The following is a 24,789-nucleotide window of genomic DNA, read 5'->3' as shown; positions in this document are numbered from 1 at the left end:
CATTTATCTCTATAAATGCAGCACTGTGTTAATAAAGCATGAACTATTCTACATACCTGAAATTTTCTGTCATATTTCTCTCAAATTATTGAATGTCTAAGTTATAATTTGGACTGGCCTTCCATGGGGTTATTTCCAAATCAGTGCTTCCTCTTCTTATCTTTATATTTACCAACATTACTTTGAACAATTTTCAGAAAGGATACAAATGGACAAGCAAATGTTGATGTTAATTAGTAAAAGTTCATCAATATAAATGGTCTGCAAGATGCCACTTACTTGACTGGAAATAGGTGTTTATACAGAAGTTAACAGTATATGATAAGAACCTAGGCTCTTTTAATTTGTACTATGAAGAATTTCAATTCTTCCTATCTGAATTACCGCAAATTCTGAATTGGTACATGTGAATTAATAAATGTGAATAGTATGTCTTACCAGTTTTGAAGAATTTAGAACCCAAACACCACTGAAAGACAACAATAAAAAGAGAATAAAGTTTCTCTGGCACAGAGTGTTATAATGTAAACTTCAAAACTGGTAAGTAATCTCTGATCATCAAAAAAGGACACTTTTTTAAAAACATAAAATATATTCTGCCAAAATCTATTAAGCCTTCATTTCAGCCTTAAAAGAAATTCTCTTATATTAAAAAAAAATCAAAATTTTATTAGGTGAGTTAAGTTAAAAGTAGTCTTAATGGTGGCTATTAAAACTCTGGAGACAGGATTAGAACTCTTCCCTCGTACCACCCACAGTTTCCATGGATGGGTCTGGTCTGGCAAAAAAAATTCTTCACACTGCCATGTTTTAGGTGACAAAAGCTTACATTTTTAAGGCTAGTGTTTCCCCTCACCTACAGAAGAAGAGGGCAGAAATGAAATGTAAGAGCCGGCAGTTCTTCACCATACTTGCATCAGGGTCCCCTCTGAGAATCTCTTAGATGCTATGCACCCTCTCTCCGACAAAAGTACACATATGCAAAGACACACAAAATGTTGCACACAACTGCAGAACATTCACAGACCTCACCTTTGCTCTACTTGGGTTGAGAGAAGTTCTCATATGGTAATCTAAGAACAAGTAAAACTTCAGGTTTATTTTTATATGTCCAAAAGATCATTTTCCTTTCTTCTCACTACCTGAAGTGTAATTAATTCTATTGTCACTTACTATGACTGATACTGTTTGAAAGGAGAGTGACTTTTCGATTCTATGACTCCATTTCAATTCATGACTCTCTCTCAGAACAGAAGTCCACAAACTTTTCCTATAAAGAGCCAGAAAGTACATATCTTAGGCTTTGCAGGTCATTCAGTCTCTGCTGCAACCACTCAACTCTGCTGTTGGATCAGAACACAAATGGTGGCCCAATAAAATTTTATATACAAAAAACAGGCAGTGGACATGAGTTAGCCATGAGTTAGCCAGCTTGTCCACCCCAGGAAATGGTTCAACAACTCCACAAAGAAGCAAAAAGACAAATACATCAGTTAGATTCCTAACTTACACCATCCCTAAAAATAATTTTAGACCTAAATAAGAAAAGAAAATAAGGGAGAATGTCTATGTCTTTGGAGAAGGGAATGATTTCTTAAGAAAAACCCCACATACTATATAAGAAAAAAAAATTGGCATTAAAATAAAAAACGTCTGTACAATGAAACACCACAAATGAAGTTAAAGGATAAGCCACAGACTAAAATACATTTGCAACACACACACAAAAACTAAGGATTAGCCTTTGAATGCCTAAGAAATAGGGCATATTGTGCATATAGGCAATTCACACAAGAAAACTAAACTACTACTAGGGAAATGCAAATTAGAATCACAGTGAGATACCATTTCACACTCATGAGACTGGCAAAAAATTTTAAATGCTGATAATAACAAGTGCTGACAAGGATGTATAACACTAAAGATTAGATAAAAATATGTTTACAAGTATATAAATATGTTTTATATATATTTACAAGTAAAAACGTGTATGTTTACAAGTAAATAAATATGTTTACAAGTACTGAAATACCTCAATATAAAAATGAACAACAAATTCAAGGAGACAAAATTGTATGTCAAAATCATTTCCAATTCTCTACAGATTAATCTCTGATACTGTGACTGAGTCATGTTTTATAGCCCTATGGCCATAGATATGAACTTAGGTATTTGAAAGACTTAGTTAGCTTGCTATGATAAATTAAATGAGTGTTCTCATCAATAAACCATCATATACCATTTGTGGGTGTGAAAATTCCACTCCTACTAATACACTACAGAAACTCTGGCACTGTGGCAACTCTGTGTGGCACTGTCTACTGCAGCACTGTTTGTAATACCAAAACACTAGAACAAGTGAAAACCTGGAAACCTAAAAATGTGGAGAGTGGGAGAATAAAAAACACACTGTACTGTATTTATTCACTGAAATATACAATAGTTAACATGATCACTTAAAAGCTATCAACATGGATACACTTAAAAAGTGGTGGGCAAACTGCAAAAATATATGTATAGTGTGACTCATAAATGGTAAAAACTATATAGGTACCACATATATAGGCATGTTTGTTGGAAAAGCAAAAAATGATGGGTGAAGAGAACAAAACCAACCCTGAGAGAGCAGTTACATCTGAGAAAGGAGAGAAGAAATGAGAGAGGGTGGGGAAGAAAAGTTCTTTAGTTGTCTCTGTGATATGTTATTGCATTTAATTTTTTAGACTAGGCTTTTTAAGAAAAAAGATGGGAAAAGTGAAATTTTTGCTTATTTCTAGGAAAAGATGAGTCTCCCTTAGCGCTTAATTATAAGATTCTCCACATTCACTCATTCTTTCACCACTGACACCAACACAGGCTGAGCCCTCCATCCTGGGGCCGTTCCAAAGGGCTCCTGACAGGTGCTAGCACATCGCCAAGAGACTCCCAGGAAGGCCTGCCCAGCCTGCAGGGCTTTCATGCAGTGACGTGGATACATTTCCTAAATGCAGATTTCAGCTCCAAAGACAACTGAAAGCTAGGCAGTCTACAGCTAGTTGGCACGCAGGCTGGCAAAGACTCATTTCATTCAGCCTACTGGGTGAGAAAATGAAAACGCATGGGCTCTACACCCAAACATTAGAGCATACATTCACTTTAAACTGCAATCAGAAATCCAGACCAAAAATCGTTTTCTCAAGAGCACAGAAATAACAGAGTACAGAAATAAAACAATACCAACGTCAATAAGTACTAATTATTCCATAAAGACAAATATTAGCACTACACTAAGAATTATGCAACAAGCATAAGTATAGCGTAAGTTTAAAACCCCTACGGAAAAAAAAAAACAAATTCAAAGAGGCAAAATCATGTATCAAAATCATTTCAATTCTCTTAAGTCTGATTCTGTGATTAGGGTGTCATGTATTATAGCCCCATGACCAGAAGTGTGAATTTAACTGTTTGATAGAAGAATTAGCTTGCTATGAGACATCAAATGATTGTTCTAATCAATAAAACTTATAATTCAAAAACCATTGTTATTTTATATACTAAAGAGATTATAGACTACTACAATCCTTTGGTCCACTGTTAGCCTTTCTTTAACATTTTCAAAATTAATTGAAGTAAAAAATTTGGACAGATTTATGTCACTAAATGGCCTTCACTATTGTTCACAGAATAAAACCCTTAATTGATTAATGATCTCAGGGTGTCTATCGCCATCTAGTGAACGATCACTTCAATTACCACACTAGCCACCTGACAACGGAGTGGTTTTCTTGGTGATTCAAAATTTTTGTCCACTTAGTGCTATCAACTTGCCCAATCTTTTTTACATGTGTGTCTACACATACATTAAGAACAAACACAAATACAGATGGTATGTATGTGTACATGTACATATATACAAATATATAGATAGACAGATTCCCTTTTGAGTGTCTGTAAACTAAGTTTCCATGTTATTCTCTGGAAACATGGACTTTGTTATGTTTAAGTTATTTTGTACACTGTGAGGTCCCTCATACAATTCCTTAACCATTAACTGATTCCTCTACCACAGAGCAATTAAAAATCATAGAAGAGTTGAAATGTGAAAGATCACACCTGGGAAAAGACAATATTGATGTCCATTTGACACAATTATTAGCATTTTTATTATATACCTGTTTTTAGTACAATTAGTAATTACTCCGAGTATCCAGCAGCCATAATACATTTGATTACAGAAATTATTAGGTCAGCAAAGCCAACCTGCATGATTCCAGCAAAACTGAGCACACACAAAATAGATTTAAAAATAATGTAGATTTAAAAATAAAAATGAAGGGGGGCTTAAGGCCTCCCCAGACTGTGTTATTAATCCATTTTCAAATGTAAAAATTGATAATCTTCTCAGATGACATGCTACCAGGTTTCCTTCTCATTACTTTCCATTTAAACCTTAATCTAATTTATACTACAAGTACTTGAAAAGCAAACAACTTCGAGGATCTTCAGGTTACTGTATTATTTTGCTTACTCTATCTTTTTACAAAAAAAACAAGTTTGATACATTACAAAGGTACTGTATCTCAGAAAACCAACTCCCACTTAACTCCTCCTACCTCTTTAATCATCAGATGCTTGAAATCATAAAGACCAAATGGCTTATATGGAAAATGCTAGTAAACCCAAAAGCAGATTATCACATAGACTATTTCCATCTGCGAGTGCTATTAATTATCACCATACTTCAACAATCATTTTTATTTTAGGAAATAATTTCTGTAGGTGGCTTTGAATCTTCCTCTAGAATAAGATTTCCAGGAGCAACTGTATAATTTTTATTTCTCATTAACCTCACATTACTTTAAAGGCCCACTTCCCACAGCTGTTTTATTTTTTTTTACTGTGGAAAGGAGTAAAGGGGAAAGAGATAAGGTCAAAGTGGAAGCCAAGAATTGAAATCATGTATGATTATTTCAGATGTGTCTGAAATGTTGTTTTTTTAGTGGGGAGAGCACTTTTTAAAATAGTTTATTTATTAAGATTTGTTACTATTAAATTTTATACAACAGAAAAATAAAAAATGAATTTAAACACCCTATTAAAAATCCAGCTAAACAGAAATATTGTCCTTAAAGTACAATGGATTAGGAGAGTAGGGGAGATCATTGGACAAATTTGGGGCTTATCATTATCAACAGTGCCCTTTTAAGCTTGTGGATTTCTGAGCCAATGCAGAAAATGTAACAACACGGATTTCCCAACAGCAAGAGGCACTCTCCAAGGGAGTAAATTGTCAACTATTGCCTCTCGTGAGAAACTTAACAGTAACCTTGATCCAATCTCAATAGTCAACCCCTGTATTATCACCCAGTTGGGGCATAGTGAGTGCATTTCCTAACACAAAAATAAGATGGTATTCTATCAGAAGCCACTGGATATATATACAGAAATAAAATTTAAATAATTTTAAAGTAAATTTAGACTAAGAAACTGAAAACATCCTTCCTTCACCTCAACTAGCCCCTAAAACACCCCTATCTTCTCATGTAAAAAAGGCCTGTGTCTTGAGATGAGTATTGAAAAAAAATGCTCTTCCAGGGATAAGCAGAATATAAAGCAGAAGCATGGTCATGAAAGACACCCTGAGATGGGGCAGACAACCCCAATGTAGTAAAAACCTTACAATCAGGAAGATGTGGATTCCAGTTAAAAACAGTCACTTGCTATACTTCATCTGAGTCTTAGCTTCCTCATCTGCAAAATGGGAACGTTATTCCCTGTATCAGCATATTCTAGTGGGGTTTTAATGAAGTGACACATCTGGAAGCTTCTCACACATTGCTTGTATGTAATACATGTTCTGCCATTCCTCATCATGCCTAAGCGAAATCTTTTGAGATAGAGCTGCCAACAGGAAGAGCGGCTCTGAAACTTGTTTCATGCCAGCTAGATCTGTGCTCTCCAACACAGTAGCCATTAGCCACGTGGACCAAGTTAAATTTAGTTTCACTGTAATTAAATAAAACTCAAAATCCAATTCCTCACCTAGTTGACACTAGGCAGACATCAAGTGCTCACAGCCACTTATAGTTAGCAGCTACTGGATTGGATATTGCAGATGGACATTTTCATCAACTCAAAGTTGTATTGGATGGTGCTGGTCTAGACTCTAAAAGTGGGGTCAACAGTTTCTCTTTCTGAAAAGAGCCAGACAGTAAATATTTCAGGCTTTGCAGGCCATGAAGTCTCAATCTTATCTACTCAATTGTGCTGTTCTGATGTGAAAGCAGCCATAGATGACACATAAACAAATGACTATGACTGTGTTCCAATAAAACTTTATTTACAAAAATAGATGGCAAAATGGAGCAGGCCCAGGGGTTATAGTTTTGCCAACCCCTACTCTAGAGTATTCTGAGTCTAGACCCAACACAAGCATTCTGCTCAAAACCACTAACTACCTCTTTAAGATTCAGTAGTCTTAAATCTGATAGAAATCAACAGTTTACCGGGTTAAATGGAATTTTATATTTAACATAATTTTTTTTACAAATTAAGGAACCCATGCACATGCTGCTAAAGTAGATGAAGCTTACAGGTGTTTACAAAATGAGAATACCTCTAATCAGTTCGGTATGGGGTTCATCTTTCTAAAGCCAGTAACTCTTAATCCAAAACTCCAGTCCCAATATGTTTCTGGAATTGTGGACTTCTATATCCAACTGCCTACTTAATATGCCTAGAGATCTATTACAAATCTCAATGATAACATAACCAAGAAAGAACTCTTAATCCCCCTCTCGCAGATTTCTCTATCTTAGCAAATGGCTCCCCCAGCTAACCAGCTATAAGACAAAAATGGAGACATATCTTGATTTCTTCCTTTCAACCTAATGCATCAGCAAAAAAAAAAAGAAAAAAGAATTGCTCCCTTATGTCAATTAGGTCTCATTCATGTTGGCTCCTAAAGAAGCCTTCTCTGACCAATCTAACCTAGCTATCTTAACATTCTCTAAATCACCACCCTAATTATCTGCACAGCATTTACTTCTGTCATAGTCTCTTAGTTACTTTAGTATTTCTTTATTCACTTATTTACAGTCTGTTTTCCCCAACTACCCTCTCCTCACTCAAGTCCCCACCATATTACCCGAAGTAAAATATGAGCTTCATGAAGCAGGGGCCTTATACTATCTTGTCCGACACTATCCCCAGTACCTAGAACAATGTCTGGCACATACGAGATGCTCAATAAATATATGCACATGTACACACACACACTTAATAGATGAACAAGTGCATCCTTCCATAAAGCTTGTCTGTCTCAAATTTATCCTACGAAAGGAGTATTTGAAGCTGTACAACTAGGTAACAAACTTGGCTCTCTCAGACTTATAACATGTATAGTTTAGAAACTCTCATTTTCAGAGATGTGAACGTTATGACATTTACCTCCCTTCCTTTGTATGTCACCAAAGCAGCCAGTGGTTTGGCATAAAATCTGCTGTAGGAAAATCCCAAACAGCCGTACATACTGTTTGCCGTGAGCTTCAAAGCCTTCTGTCGAATGTCATACTGCAGGCCACATAAGGACAAAAGACAGACAACAATATTTACAGATGTTTAAGATTACATTAAATGTCTTTCTAGATCACCAATGATGAGAAATCCTCAATATCCCTGCAAAAAAAAAATGACTCTCTAACACATTCAACCCATCCTCCCAGATCCATGATTCCCTGACCTAGAAGCAAGTAAACTGACTCCAAAGCTCCCAGATGTCACAAGACTCTTGCTCATATACAGCTTTGCAGATAAAGCTTTGCTTCCATTCTGAGGCATTCTAGTGTTTTTGAATGGTTTCCTACCCACAAATTCACAATAAGCACATGCATTTGCCCAGTTTCACGTTTAAATTACTCTTAGATAATCAAATTCTAAAAGCTGACACTGTCACTCAGATCTGTCTTAGTGAAAAGATATACCTGAAGAACAAGGTCTGGATTTAAATCTTGCTGTTTCATTAGTTGCTTGACTTGTTTTCTCCGCTCGACCAGTTTCCGGATCTCTCTAGGTAAAATGCCCATTTCTAAGCTTGCATCTGGCAGCTCAGGGATCTGTTCTTGTTCTCCATCCTGATGAACACACAACAGAAATTTCAGACAAATCAAACGTTCATGAAATAAATTTCTAAAATAATATTTTGTGGGAGCTTTGTCCCATGACCACATCTTGAAAAGCTACTTTCTTGTGTAAGTAAAGGTTAACAGTGCATGGGTGGTAGAAAAAATGGCTGAGAGGGTTGCAGAACAAGACAACACTGCCCTCTTTTCTTCCAATTCTATCAGCCCATCATTCCCAGTATCTTCTCTCTCTCTAGTTACTGACAAATGCAGATACCACCTAAAGGGATGAATTTGTACACATACTCCTCTCCTCTCTTCAAAAACATGTTTGGGGAAATTTTGCTTTTAAAACAAAAACACTAAGAAAGACCTCTAGGATTTAAGGCAGAAAAAAAGCAGCAGCTAAACTACAGTTTTGGGTCATGTATACTACCAAACAAAATGCTATAGAATTTTAAAAATTACCGAGAATCATGGGAAATATTGTAAATGTTTTAGATTAAAATATAAGTCTAAATACTCAATAAGCAAATTTCTTCTAGGAGTTTGGAACACATATTTAAATAGACCATGACATTTCTAAACACTAATACATACAAATTCCTTAGCATTTATGTAGTACCTTTTATAAATTGCCTTGCAATCAGAAGAAGAATAGCAACATTTTAGAAAAGCAACCAGCAGTCTTCTTATATTAAAATTTACAGCAGGAAAAAGCAGGAAAAGCATTAGACCATTTTTCTCAAGCCTCCATTAATTCTATTAACAGGCTATAAAGAAAAGCCAAGCACTTTTGCCCTTTCAAAGGTTCAGAATTAAAAATAAATCTCTTAGCTTAAAGTATGTCAAGTCAATACCATTTGATAACCCAGCCTTTACAAAGTATCTGATTTCATATAGATTGCTACCTTCACATGAACAATCTCAGAATATTAACAAGGACCTATTGTTTTCCAATGTAGCAGATGATGATGACAAATCTATTAAGGAGAACTTAGTATAAATTCGACTTTATTTACAGCAACAATGGAGATCAGATAAAAAATAAACTGAAAATATGATTCTTGGTAATTTTTTAAATTCTATAGCATTTTGTTTGGCAGTACACATGACTTAAAATGGTAGTTTAGCTGCTGCCTTCCCTGCCCCCCTTAAATCCTAGAGGTCTTTCTTAGTGTTTTTATTTTAAAAACAATTTCCCCAAACATGTTGTTACAATCCACGTCTGGCTCTACCACTAGTTGTGTGCCACCAGCAGTCCTGAAGACCAGATGAGGTATAGCACAGGAAAATAATACAGAACCTATAAATTGCTACATGTGTAGTACTTCTTAGATGGCCTCTAAGGTCCCTTCTAGCTCTGAAATGATTCTATTATATATCCACAATCCAAACTGGAAAGCACAAATAAAATGGTGGTAGGGATTTTGGGGTGGGGGGCCTAGATAATAATTACCACAATGCTGACATAACAGTAGGACAAAGCCCAAAGAATACTAGTAATTGAATGTAGTCACTACCTTTTGGGGATGCCTACCCAATACATTCTCTATAAAATTATCCTCTAGTCCAACAGAAAGGCCCATTCTTAGCACCCATGTTTGTACTGAACCCCCTCCTATGGTCACAGTCAATAAGACCAGGAATGCTAACCAACCTAGCCAAGCCTATAAGGGTCTTTCTTATAGAAATATGGAATTGGTACTGAAAATACAGCTCCCAAGCATGTAGTTGGAACTAAAAGACATAGAAACTCAGGAGCTAGAGGGCAAGGAGACATCTTCTACCACTTGTATAGAGAAAGACAATACACAGAGATAATATGTCATTTTAAATCTTTTACTGCTGGAGAACCAAATCTAATCTAATTCCCTACTGACAGTCACTTGTATAAGCATCATATATGAAGAAACCCACAGTAAGTTATTAAACCATACGTAAAACTATTGACTGAATAACCACTGGCTAGATTAAAATCCATGTGAAATAATTCAAAAAGAGTATTTCAAAAAGGCTGTTTAGTGGGGAGAATCATTAAGAAACTCTTTCATGACTAAAATTTGACTAAAAATAGCAAGTGTTCAAGAAGATAGGGACAACTCATACATAGCTGGTTGAAATATAAAAATGTACAACTACTTTGGAACACAGTTTGGTAGTTTCTTATCAAGTTAAACATAACACTTCGCACAGAAACCAGCAAATTCACTTCCTAGATATTCACCACCAAAAATGAAAGCACAAGCACACATCCACAAAAAGATCTGTATAAGAATGTTCACAGCAGCTTTATTAGGAATGGCGCAAAACTGAAAACAATCCAAATGCTCATCTCAGGAAAATAGATAAAGCGTGGAATACTTCTCAGCAATAAAAAGGAAAGAACTAATAATATACCAGCATATATGAATCTCAAAAACATTACACTGAACAAAAAGGCTAGACACTAAAGAATATATACCCTACCACTTCATTTTTATACGAAGTTATGAAATAGGAAAATTAAGCTACGGTAATAGAAGTTAAATCAATGGTTGACTGATGGGAGGGAGGATTGACTATAAAAAGGCATGCATGACATACCAAAACTTATGGAATGAAGCTAAAGCGGTGCTTGTAGGGAAATTTATAGTTGTAAATACCTATGTTAAAAGAGAAGATTTCAAATTAATTACCTAAACTTCCAACTTAAGAAGCTAGAAAAAGGGCAAATTAAACCAAAGCAGAAAAGATGTCATAAATATTAGAGAATAAATAAATGAAATAGAGAAAATCAAGGAAGCCAAAGTGCTTCTTTGAAAAGATCAACAAAATTGACAAAGTTTTGGGTATACTGACAAAAAAAGAAGACTCAAATTACTAAAATCAGGACTAAAAGAGGGGATATTACTATTGACCTCAAAGAAGAGAACAATAATTATAAAGGAATACCATGAACAATTTTATGCCAACAAATGAGACAGCCTACAAAAAAACGGTCCAATTCTTACAAACATAGAAATAACCGATATCAGCTCAAGGAGAAACAGGAAATATGAATTAGCCTATAACAAGAGATTAAATTAGTACTCAAAAAAAGAAAAGACAAAGATAAGATAATTTCACTGGTGAATTCTACCAAATATTTAAAGAAGAATTAGCATGAATCACTCACAAACTCTCCCAAAAAAACAGAAGAGAACACTTCCCAACTCATTCTATGAGGCTAGTATTATACTAATACCAAAAACAGACAAAGACCTAACAAGAAAAGCCAACTACACACCAACAACCATTATGAACACAGACAGAAAAACTCAACACAATACCAGCAAATTGAATCCAGCAACATATAAAAAGAATTATATACCAAGACTAAGTGGGATTTATCCCAGAACACAGGTTGGCTAAACATACAAAAAAAATCAATGTAGCACACCGTATTAGAAGAATAAATGACAAAAATCACACAATCATCTTAATAGATGCAGAAAAAGTTGTTGACAAAATCCAATACCCTTTTATGATATGAACACTCAACCAAGTACAACAGAAGGGCACTTCCTCTACCTGAGAAAGGCAATCTATGGAAAATCCACAGTTAACATCATACCTAATGGTGGAAGACTTAATGCTTTCCCCCTAAGATCAGTAACAAGACAAAGGTGTCTGCTCTTGCCACTTCTATTCAACATTGAATAGGATGTTCTAGCCAGGGCAATTATAAAAGGCAAAAAAAAAGAAATATAAGCATCCAGATTGGAAAGGAAGAATTAAAACTATCTCTATTTGGTGGCGGAGCCAAGATGGTGGTGTGAGTAGTTCAGTGGAAATCTCCTCCCAAAAACATATATATTTATGAAAATACAATAAATACAACTATTCCTAAAAGAGACACCAATGGATACAGTACAACAGCCAGGATACATCTGGAAATCTCCTCCCAAAAACATATATATTTATGAAAATACAATAAATACAACTATTCCTAAAAGAGACACCAATGGATACAGTACAACAGTCAGGATACATTACATCTGCAAGAACTCAACATCACAAGAAGGGGGTAAGATACAAGCCACGGCCAGGCAGGACCCGAATGCCCCTCCACTCCAGAACCCGGCAGGAAGAAAGGAGTCAGAACGGGAAGGGAGTGAAAGCCCCAGGACTGCTAAAGAACCAGCCACAAGGTGTACGGGGTGCTGGATATTAGAGAAACGGAAAAGCAAAACCTGCAGGCAGGTCCCTACAACCAGCGCCCCTGAGACAAAAGAAAAGTGGGTGCTTCTTGCAAGTCTTAAAGAGACAGGGACCCCACAGCTGGACGAAGTCATCCCGGCACACGTAAAGGACTTTCTTCTCCCAGTTGACACACCCACAACCCACCTACAGCCACTGCTATCACCATGAAAAGGCAGAAAAATTTAGTCCACTCCAAAATAGTCCAGACAACCCCTGAGAGAGGATCTGCAGAGACAGACCTAACCAGACACACTGAAAAAGAATTCAAAATAAAAACCATAAACATGCTGATGGATCTGCAGAGAAATATGCAAGAGCTAAAAGAGCAAGTACAGAGGGAGACTACAGAAATAAAACAATCTCTGGAAGGACTTAAAAGCAGAATGGACAGGATGCAAGAGACCATTAATGGACTAGAAACCAGAGAACAGGAATGCATAGAAGCTGATGCAGACAGAGATAAAAGGATCTCCAGAAATGAAATATTAAGAGAACTATGTGACCAATCCAAAAGGAACAATATCCGCATTATAGGGGTACCAGAAGAAGAAGAGAGAGAAAAAGGGATAGAAAGTGTCTTTGAAGAAATAATAGCTGAGAACTTCCCCAAACTGGGGGAGGAAATAGTTGCTCAGACCACAGAAGCACACAGAACTCCCAACAGAAGGGACCCAAAGAGGACAACACCAAGACATAATAATTACAATGGCAAAGATCAAGGACAAGGACAGAGAATTAAAGGCAGCCAGAGAGAGAAAAAAGGTCACCTACAAAGGAAAACCCATCAGGCTATCATCAGACTTCTCAACAGAAACCTTACAGGCCAGAAGAGAAAGGCATGATATATTTAATGCAATGAAACAGAAGGGCCTTGAACCAAGGATACTGTACCCAGCACGATTATCATTTAAAAATGAAGGAGGGATTAAACAATTCCCAGACAAGCAAAAGTTGAGGGAATTTGCCTCCCACAAACCACCTCTACAGGGTATTTTAGAGGGACTGCTCTAGATGGGAGCACTCCTAAAAAGAGCACAGAACAAAACACCCAATATATGAAGAATGGAGGAGGAGGAATAAGAAGGGAGAGAAATAAAGAATCACCAGACTGTGTTTATTATAGCTCAGTAAGCGAGTTAAGTTAGACAGTAAGGTAGTAAACAGGCTAACCTTGAACCTTTGGTAACCACGAATCTAAAGCCTGCAATGGCAATAAGTACATATCTTTCAATAATCACCCTAAATGTAAATGGACTGAATGCACCAATCAAAAGACACAGAGTAATAGAATGGATAAAAAAGCAAGACCCATCTATATGCTGCTTACAAGAGACTCACCTCAAACCCAAAGACATGCACAGATTAAAAGTCAAGGGATGGAAAAAAGATATTTGATGCAAACAAAAGGGAGAAAAAAGTAGGTGCTGCAATACTAGCATCAGACAAAATAGACTTCAAAATAAAGAAAGTAACAAGAGATAAAGAAGGACATTACATAATGATAAAGGGCTCAGTCCAACAAGAGGATATAACCATTATAAACATATATGCACCGAAAACAGGAGCACCAATATATGTGAAACAAATACTAACTGAATTAAAGGAGGAAATAGAATGCAATGCATTCATCTGGGGAGACTTCAACACACCACTCACTCCAAAGGACAGATCCACCAGACAGAAAATAAGTAAGGACACAGAGGCACTGAACAATACACTAGAACAGATGGACCTAACAGACATCTATAGAACTCTACATCCAAAAGCAACAGGATACACATTCTTCTCAAGTGCACATGGAACATTCTCCAGAATAGACCACATACTAGGCCACAGAAAGAGCCTCAGTAAATTCAAAAATATTGAAATCCTACCAACCAACTTTTCAGACCACAAAGGTATAAAACTAGAAATAAATTGTACAAAGAAAGCAAAAAGGCTCACAAACACATGGAGGCTTAACAACATGCTCCTAAATAATCAATGGATCAATGACCAAATTAAAATGGAGATCCAGCAATATATGGAAACAAACGACAACAACAACACTAAGCCCCAACATCTGTGGGACACAGCAAAAGCAATCTTAAGAGGAAAGTATATAGCAATCCAGGCATATTTAAAGAAGGAAGAACAATCCCAAATGAATAGTCTAATGTCACAATTACCGAAATTGGAAAAAGAAGAACAAATGAGGCCTAAGGTCAGCAGAAGGAGGGACATAATAAAGATCAGAGAAGAAATAAAGAAAACTGAGAAGAATAAAAAAATAGAAAAAAATTAATGAAACCAAGAGCTGTTTCTTCGAGAGAATAAACAAAATAGATAAGCCTCTAGCCAGACTTATTAAGAGAAAAAGAGAATCAACACATATCAACAGAATCAGAAATGAGAACGGAAAAATCACAATGGACCCCACAGAAATACAAAGACTTATTAGAGAATACTATGAGAACCTATATGCTAACTAGCTGGAAAACCTAGGAGAAATGGACAACTTCCTAGAAAAATACAACCTTCCAACACTGACCCAGAAAGAAACAGAAAAGTTAAACAGACCAATTACGAGCAAAGAAATTGAAGCGGTAATCAAAAAACTACCCAAGAACAAAACCCCCGGGCCAGATGGATTTACCTCAGAATTTTATCAGACATACAGAGAAGACATAATATCCATTCTCCTTAAAGTTTTCCAAAAAAATAGAAGATGAGGGAATACTCCCAAACTCATTCTATGAAGCCAACATCACCCTAATACCAAAACCAGGCAAAGACCACACCAAAAAAGAAAACTACAGACCAATATCCCTGATGAACGTAGATGCAAAAATACTCAACAAAATATTAGCAAACTGAATTAAAAAATAAATCAAAAGGATCATACACCATGATCAAGTGGGATTCATCCCAGGGATGCAAGGATGGTACAACATTCGAAAATCCATCAACATCATCCACCACATAAACAAAAAGAAGGACAAAAACCACACGATCATCTCCATAGATGCTGAAAAAGCATTCGACAAAATTCAACATTCATTCATGATAAAAACTCTCAGCAAAATGGGTATAGAGAGCAAGTACCTCAACATAATAAAGGCCATATATGATAAACCCACAGCTAACATCATACTGAACAGCGAGAGGTTGAAAGCTTTTCCTCTGAGATTGGGAACAAGACAGGGATGCCAACTCTCCCCACTGTTATTCAACATAATACTGGAGGTCCTAGCCACGGCAATTAGACAAAACAAAGAAATACAAGGAATCCAGATTGGTAAAGAAGAAGTCAAACTGTCACTATTTGCAGATGACATGATATTGTACATAAAAAACCCTAAAGACTCCACTCCAAAACCACTAGAACTAATATTGGAATTCAGCAAAGTTGCAGGATACAAAATTAACACACAGAAATCTGTGGCTTTCCTATACACTAACAATGAACTAATAGAGAAATCAGGAAAACAATTCCATTCACAATAGCATCAAAAAGAATAAAATACCTAGGAATAAACCTAACCAAGGAAGTGAAAGACCTATACCCTGAAAACTGTAAGACACTCTTAAGAGAAATTAAGGAGGACACTAATAAATGGAAACTCATCCTATGCTCCTGGCTAGGAAGAATTAATATCATCAAAATGGCTATCCTGCCCAAAGCAATATAAAGATTCGATGCAATCCCTATCAAATTACCAACAGCATTCTTCAAAGAACTGGAACAAATAGTTCAAAAATCCATATGGAACCACCAAAGACCACAAATAGCCAAAGCAATCCTGAGAAGGAAGAATAAAGTGGGGGGGATCTTGCTCCCCAACTTCAAGCTCTACTACAATGCCATAGTAATCAAGACAATTTAGTACTGGCACAAGAACTGAGCCACAGACTAGTGGAACAGAATAGAGACTCCAAACATTAACCCAAACATATATGGTCAATTAATATATGATAAAGTAGCCATGGACATACAATGGGGAAATGACAGTCTCTTCAACAGATGCTGGCAAAACTGGACAGCTGCATGGAAGAGAATGAAACTGGATCACTGTCTAACCCCATACACAAAAGTAAATTTGAAATGGATCAAAGACCTGAATATAAGTCATGAAACCATAAAACTCTTAGAAAAAAACATAGGCAAAAATCTCTTGGACATAAACATTAGCGACTTCTCCATGAACATATCTCCCCAGGCAAGGGAAACAAAAGCAAAAATGAACAAGTGGGACTACATCAAACTGAAAAGCTTCTGTACAGCAAGGACACCATCAATAGAACAAAAAGGTATCCTACAGTGTGGGAAAATATATTCATAAATAACAGATCCAATGAAGGTTTGACATCCAAAATATATAAAGAGCTCACACACACATACCTCAACAAACAAAAAACAAATAATCCAATTAAAAAATGGGCAGAGGAGCTGAATAGACAGTTCTCTAAAAAAAAAAATTCAGATGGCCAACAGACACATGAAAAGATCCTCCACATCGCTTGTCATCAGAGAAATGCAAATTAAAACCACAATGAGATATCACCTCACACCAGTAAGGATCACCACCATCTAAAAGACAAACAACAACAAATGTTGGCGAGGTTGTGGAGGAAGGGGAACCCTCCTACACTGTTGGTGGGAATGTAAATTAGTTCAACCATTGTGGAAGGCAGTATGGAGGTTCCTCAAATGCTTAAAATAGAAATAGCATTTGACCCAGGAATTCCACTCCTAGGAATTTACCCTAAGAATGCAGCAGCCCAGTTTGAAAAAGACAGATGCACCCTTATGTTTATCGCAGCACTATTTACAATAGCCAAGAAATGGAAGCAACCTAAGTGTCCATCAATAGATGAATGGATAAAGAAGATGTGGTACATATACACAATGGAATATTATTCATCCATAAGAAGAAAACAAATCCTACCATTTGCAACAACATGGACGGACCTAGAGGGTATTATACTCAGTGAAATAAGACAGGCGGAGAAAGACAAGTACCAAATGACTTCACTCATATGTGGAGTATAAGAGCAAAGAAAAACTGAAGGAACAAAACAGCAGCAAAATCACAGAACCCACGAATGGACTAATAGTTACCAAAGGGAAAGGGACTGGGGAGGATGGGTGGGATGGGAGGGATAAGGGCGGGAAAAAGAAAGGGGGCATTACAATTAGCATGTATAATGTGGAGGGGGTATGGGGCGCGCTCTACAACACAGAGAAGACAAGTAGTGATTTTACAGCATCTTACTACGCTGATGGACAGTGACTGTGAAGGGGTATGTGGGGGGGACCTGGTGAAGAGGGGAGCCTAGTAAACATAATGTTCTTCATGTAATTGTAGATTAATGATACTAAAATAAAAAAGTAAAACATAAAAAAATATATCTCTATTTGAAGATAACATCTCATATAAAGAAGATCCTAAGGAATCCACAAAATTTTTAAAATAAGTGAGTGCAGTAAAGTTGCAGGATACAAGACCAATATACAAATAAGTTTTATTTCTATACACTAGCAATAAACAATCCAAAAATGAAATTAAAAAAACAATTCTATTTCCAATAGCATCAAAAAGAATAAAATATTTAAGAATAAAGTGCAATAGAAGTGTAAAACTTACACACTGGAAAGTAGAAAACATCACTGAAATTAAAGACACACATAAATGGAAAGACCCAATTTTCATGGATTGTATACTTAACATTAAGATGGCAATACTCCCCAAATCAAACGAGATCCAATAGAATCCCTATCAAAATCCTAGTATTTTTGCATAACTGACAAGAGGATTCAAAAATAAATAAAATACAATGTATAGCCATACAATGGAATATTATTCAGCAATAAAAAGAAGTACAAATACAGACTACAACACAGCTGAATCTTGAAAACAGTAACCTAAATGAAGTAAGCCAGACACAAAAGGTCACATATGATTCCATTTACATAAAATGTCCAAGATACGCAAATGTATAGAGGCAGAAAGATTAGTGGTTTTTCTAGATCTGGGAGGGATGGAGGGATTGAGGGAGGTTATAAGCTAAAAGGTAGGGGGTTTCTTTGGGGAGTAATGGCAATGCCCTAAAGTTGACTGTGGTCAAGGTTGCAGAGACTCTGTGAATACACTAACAGCCATTTAACTGTACACTTTAAATGGGTGAACTGTATGTATGTGAATTACAACTCAATAAGCTGTTACATAAAAAAGACACAGAACCAGTTTGTGTGTCCTTTTCCCCAACCCTCCCCATTTTTTACCACTAAGAAAGGACAAATTGTTATCTTTTAAGAGGGAAAATAAGAATGTGAACTCCTTTGGTTCTCTTCCTTAAGCTCTGCTTTCAATCTCAATTTCAAGAGCCCCCAAAGTTGAAAACAAACCTCTGTAAATTTCTGTGCCTCTGAAGCAACTCTTTGTACTGTTGTAAAACAAATGTTGAATTCTTGAATGATGGAAGGATATAAACTGTTGAAATCCAGAAGCAAAATGAACTTATCATAAAAACCTGCAATAAAAAAGCCACATTACAAAAAGTCTTTTAAAAAAGCAGATTTGTCGAAACATCACATTAGAAATACTATACAGTGAAGTATATTATAAACGATACACTATCCTGAGCTGTGAGGTAGACTAAAGGAAAATAGCCTACTACCACTCCACAAAAATGACTTGGATTAGAGTGAAAACTCAAGTCACAAAAGAAGAGATCCTATCTTGCTTTCAGCTACACCTGGCCCTTTCCCCAGCAGTCCCCTATGATGGGCACCATTGTTTATTATTATTATTATTATTTCAGTCCACCATTATGAAGGGAAAGCACCTTCCCCTATCAATTACTTTAGATAGGTATCACATCCACTTCAAAGAAATGTTGTTAAATTATCCTTCAAGCAAACAATCCCTCCCATCTTCCCTCCTACCTCCACCCCCAAAATGTTTAGTGATCTATACCAGTAAGTGGGTATATATATATAATATATATATTCAAAGAATAAAATGGACAGCCCATTTACCTATACACAAACTGCTAAGACCAAACAAGAAATGTACATATATAAATGTCAGTAGTGGAACGATCCACCCTTTTTACTTGTAAAGGGTGAACAGAAAGCTACTATATTTCTCTAGGACATTTATAAAGAGTTATCTTCACCTTAAGAAGACATTGACCAAAATAAATGTCCACTATAAAGGCAGTAATAACAATAGCAAACATACTGATAGCTTACTCTATGTCAGGGACTATCCTAAACAATCACTTTATACTGTAAATCCTTGTGTGGTAGATATTATTCTTATTTCTATTTTACAAAAGAGGAAAGTGAGGCTTACAGAGGTTAAACAGGAAGCCCCAAATCACACAGCCAGAATTCAAGTCCAGATCTGTTTAACACCAAAGGACTACCTATTTCATTACAACTATTAATAAATTCCTTTTGTCAATAAGGTCTCCCACTTAGAGTTCAAGTTACTTGATTCAAATTCACATCAATTCCTGTACAACAATGTTAATATACTTAATACTACCTAACCGTACACCTAAAAATCATTAAGATGGTAAAAGAAGAAAAAGGACCATTTCTAGCTTTGTGTACCACAAAATAGCTTCTTTGTTATTCACGAAATGGGAAAAAATTATTCTCCTGTAAAGTGTAATTTCATGGTTACTGTCTTTGCTGGGACTTTCTTTACCTTTGCAGTCCAGCTGAACTGGCCCCAGCAGGTCGGGTGGAGGCAGAACCCCAGCCTCCAAGAATGGATGAGAGAGGACAGAGGTGCTCTTACCACAAGGCAAAGACCTATAAACTGGACTAGGGGTTGGTGAACAGTGTGCAGACCAATCCAGCCTACCATCTCTTTTTGTACCACTCACGAGCTAAGAATACTTTTTACATCTTTAAATAGTTGGAAAATAAAAATGGAAAAAAAACCCAGAGTACTTCATGATACATGAAAATTACACAAAATTTAAATTTCAATGTCCATGAACAAAGCTTTCTTGGAACACAACAAGATAAAGATTCACATTAATTAATTCATGATAGATGACTGGCAAACAAGATTTTGATAAAAAATGTAAGATAAAAAATAATAAGATCATTATGAGACCTAGTCACTAACCTATAAAACACAATTCAGGTCTTCTAGTTTCTCAAGCCTAGCTCTCCATTAAGAAATTCCTTAAGACCAGGGGCAAACCCAATGTGCTGCCCAACCTTACCAACTTTGGGGTCCAATACCAAGCCTCCAGCATAAGCTGCTTTCTTACGTCCTTTCTTGTATTTACTGATATCTCCATCAATGTCTTCATCTTCACCTCCCTAATAGCAAATGGAAAGAAAGATAATGTCACCAGCCAGCAACTAACTAATAAAGAAGTTTTTGTGATTTCCCCTTTTTTCAATTGCAGCACATAGTTCTAACAAACATTCTTTACTTTTAGTTAGTGGTCCTACCTATGGGGAAAGACAGTTATTGTAGTATATTCATGAATCCAAATGAATGCCAAGCATGATAGTTACTGAAACAAATACTGTATCTCTGATAATAAATATGCAAAGTCTACTTTAAAATGTTTCTGAATTCACAGAACTTCGTATTTTTAAATCAATGGATACTAAAAATACAACTCTTCATATTATGTAAACTTGAAATTGTAAAGAGTCCTCTTCATTACTCTAACTTTCATGATGTAAACCACAAAATATTCCATAATATTATCATAATTCCCTTTAATAATATGGTACCTTAAAATAAGCATGTCCATCTACTGAAAAATAATTGCCAAGTAGTTTATTAATTAACTCACTACTTTGAAAGTCAAATTCCTCTAATATTCTTTATACCAACTTTGATAATGTATGTAAAATAAGCAAATACAAGAACCTGAATCGTTTTAACATTAAATTCCCATTCTGAGTCAATTACTATCAGTGCTGATAAAACAGCAGCTAAGCTAAGTTTTAGTACCAATGTGATGGAATTCACTTCAGAAGCCTGACTGCAGTGATCTTAAACCTAATAGTATAAAAAAATGCAACAAAGGCTCATGGCTTTAAGGTGTGGGGAAAATTGAAGTTCTATGGCCAGGATCCTCACCTGAACCCAAACTACTTGATGATGTAACTGGCCTACTGCTAGGCTACTGCTTCCACACTGTAGGTAATAAGCTATTATTGACTGAGTCACTATATAAAGAGCTCTGGACAGTGGCTCTGGGCAGAGGCAGTGACAAAGGAGGATTACAGACCTGCAGACTGTTGGATGCTGTTGTAATCCTAGTGCTAGACCTATATCCACCCCCCACTACCAGAACAAAGGTAGGTAATAAACCCCTTTTCCCCAAGAACGTTCCACTGTCACTCCTCAGTCTCACCGAATCCGTAGTGCCCAGGGCTGAAACTCATTGGCAAGACAAAGGAAATAAGAGACTTTTAACTACCATCTAACTTTGGCTATAGCTTAGGTGACAAAGCACTTTCCATGTATGGATTCATCAGAAAAGGCTTAATGCCTTCCTCAAAGAAGTCCGTATTTCACAAATAATTTTTATCTGTACAGAGAGAAAAGCAGAGAAGGAAATGACCACACAGACACAACAGAACAAATTTAACATGTTTTCTACAGTATACAAGGGATTAATTTGGAAGCAGGTGTTACCAGCAAAAAAAAAAAAAAGCTATTTAGGTAAATAAAAGTGCGGGGAATACTAAAAGGCAGAATACTGTACAATTTTAGACCCACCAGTTTTTGCTGAGGCTTTCTGAAAATCTGCTTGTCAGGCACAATATAGTTGTTTTCATAAAATGCATGAAGCAACAAGAACTCATTACGCTCGGATCGTCCACCCATCAGCGTCCTAGACTATTAAACAGAATTTCTCTTTAAAATTTGAGCCCATCAAAACCACAACAAACATAGGCAACTTTGAATTGGTAAATTTAATCATAGCAGCTCCTTCAAAATCATCCCTCATAACAAGGGCTGCTTTTTAAAAAAAGGTACTAAATTATTTCTGGTGCTTTCTTTAAGAATTATTGTTAAAAGGAGACAAAGAGAGCTTTAAAATACTGACAACTTGGGCTATTTCTTTACTCCCAAGTGGACCACTCCACAAATCAGACACATCCAGATGTTAGAGATGACCCTCATGATTACCCAGATTTCAACACACTGCACCTGGCTTTCCTGCCCTTCTTCCAGCTAGTACATCTTACAGAAGAAGCCCAGCTTTCAGAATACAAGTTACTCATTTTATAAGCATGCATTTAGACTCATTATCATATAACAACTACCCCAAGCAAACACTGAATCCAACAGGAAATGCTTTTTCCCCCTAAGTTAAATTTACCATAATGTTCCCAGCGATGTTAGTGATCTGCAATGCTAATGGCAGAACATTTAGCTCACACATGATCTGCAAAATGAACCTGGCATCTTTCCAGGTGTGCTCCAACAGGTACATCAGATGAGAAGATTCACTGTACATAAAATTGAGAATGAAACAGAATCAAGTAATTAAAAGAAACAATGACTATAATCAGAACTTTATAAAATGTTACAAAGATTTTTGGTATAAGTAACTTCGGAGCAACTTCAGGCATCTCGGCTTTGGAAACAATTTAAAGTAAGGTCACCATGAAACTAGGAATTCATTCATACTATACTGATCCCACTGTCAGTGTTGAAAACACATAAAATAATCTCACAATGATAAGATGATTTGTTAACTACAACCTGAAAACTACCTAAATCCTTTCATTCATTCCATCAAGTATGTATTACACACCTATGTGCCAGGCATTGTTGTAGATTCTGGCTGTGACAAAACTCCTGTCCTAATGGGGCTTATGTCATCACGGGGGAGAAAAAGTATAAATAAAAAATTAAATATGTGATACTGTGGATAAAGTGAAGGTTCCTACAGCCAGGATTCTCACCTGGCCCTGGTTGGCTAGCTCACTACATACATGTGGGCAATACATTGTTATTGACTCTATATAAGGAGTTCAGCACAGCTGCTGCAAGGCTGCAGGAGAGCAGATATGAGACTGGAGTGGTGGCAGCACCAAGGACAGAGACTGAGATGGCTGTCGGGGCAGAGAGGCTCAGAGGCAGACACTGGCTTGCTGCATGCAGACTTGCTCTGAGTGGACAGGATGCTAGTGATTGACCTTGCCATTATGGGAATTAAGCTGGGTATAACATTTCACTGTCGTTTCTTTGGTCTCACTGAATCCATAGTGAACTTGTCCAGGGCTGAAACCCATTGGCAAGACAGGTATGTTACATAATGTTAAGTATTAAGGAGAAAAAATTAAGAAGCAAAGGGAATATTAAGTGTCAGGAGCGGAGACTGAAATTTTAGTTAGGGAACTGAGAATAAAGACATGGAAGATGTGAGGAGTCAATCCTTGTGGATGGATATCTGAGGGAAGAGCATTCCAGGCAAACAGAACAGCACAATCAAAGGCCCTGAGCTGGGCACAAATTTGGCAGTTCCAAGACCAGAAAGGAGACCAATGGCTGGAACAGAGAAAATGATGGAGAAAGCAGTAGAAGATAAGGGCAGAATATAAGACCTTGTAAGTCAAAATAAGGACTTTGGTTTTTACTCTGAATGGAACAGAAAAGTACTGGAAGATTTTTAAAAGAGTACCATATCTGACTTAACTTTAGCAGGAAAACTGGTTCCTGGGTTGGAAATAAGACTGCAAGAGGTAAAGGGCAAAAAGCAAGGAGACCAGTGAAAATGCTAACATAAGAGCCAGTAATCGGGGAAAGAGGATGATGGCTTAGACCAGGTGGGTCCAATGGAGTGGAAAAGAAGTGGGTCAGATCTAAACATGTTTTAAAGATGGAGCTAACAGAATTTCCTGAAAGATCAAAGGTGAGATGTCAGGGAGAGGAGCCATGGATGCCTCAAAAGTTCATATGAGACATCATGTAGAACAGGCAGGTGGATACATGAGCCTGGAATTTGGGGAGAGGTCGCCACTGAAGACACAGGTGGGAGGCCATCAGCATCCAAAGGTATTAAATTCCCGAGACTCAGTGAGATCACCTAGAGTGACCCATCAGAGAGAAGCAGTCCTAGGACACGGGAGGAATGGGAAGAAAAGGGAAGTAGCCAGAAGGGAAGAAGAAACCTTACTTAAGAAACAGTCAAGCACAAAGTTCTAATGGTACAAAATGAGTAGGTTCTGGAGGCCCACTGTATGGCAATGTGACCCCAGTTAACAGTACTGTAGTGTATACTTGAAATTTGCTATGAGGGTAAGTCCTAAGTATCTCACCACAAAAAAAGGAAAGAAAAAAATACTATGTGAAGTGATGGGTATGTTAATTTGCTGAATTGTGGTGATTATTTCACAATATACACATGTATCAAGCATCACATACACCTTAAATATATGCAATTTTCATCAATTTTTACCTCAGTAAAGCTGGAAAAAAAT

General features: G+C 36.6%; 1 protein-coding gene and 1 non-coding gene across 2 annotated transcripts in view; both read right to left on the bottom strand.

Annotated features, from left to right (window-relative positions):
• POLA1 (DNA polymerase alpha 1, catalytic subunit) overlaps positions 1–24,789 on the bottom strand; it is a 288,452-nt gene that overhangs the window by 222,290 nt on the left and 41,373 nt on the right. Inside the window, exons 21-26 of the mRNA XM_036912786.2 lie at positions 22,683–22,812; positions 22,076–22,195; positions 20,553–20,652; positions 18,712–18,836; positions 7,962–8,111; positions 7,429–7,551 (exon numbers count right to left, since the gene is read on the bottom strand). Of these exons, the coding sequence (XP_036768681.2) occupies positions 7,429–7,551; positions 7,962–8,111; positions 18,712–18,836; positions 20,553–20,652; positions 22,076–22,195; positions 22,683–22,812 (748 nt within the window). The remainder of the gene's footprint in view (positions 1–7,428; positions 7,552–7,961; positions 8,112–18,711; positions 18,837–20,552; positions 20,653–22,075; positions 22,196–22,682; positions 22,813–24,789) is intronic.
• LOC118926317 (small Cajal body-specific RNA 24) lies at positions 19,388–19,516 on the bottom strand. Its single transcript, XR_005030413.1, has one exon. It is a non-coding gene; the product is annotated as a small Cajal body-specific RNA 24 (non-coding RNA).

This window comes from Manis pentadactyla, chromosome X, assembly GCF_030020395.1.
Source record: "Manis pentadactyla isolate mManPen7 chromosome X, mManPen7.hap1, whole genome shotgun sequence".
NCBI classification, from domain to species: Eukaryota; Metazoa; Chordata; class Mammalia; order Pholidota; family Manidae; genus Manis; species Manis pentadactyla.
Note: the sequence above shows the minus strand (reverse complement) of the source record. Positions and strands in the feature narration are given on the sequence as shown.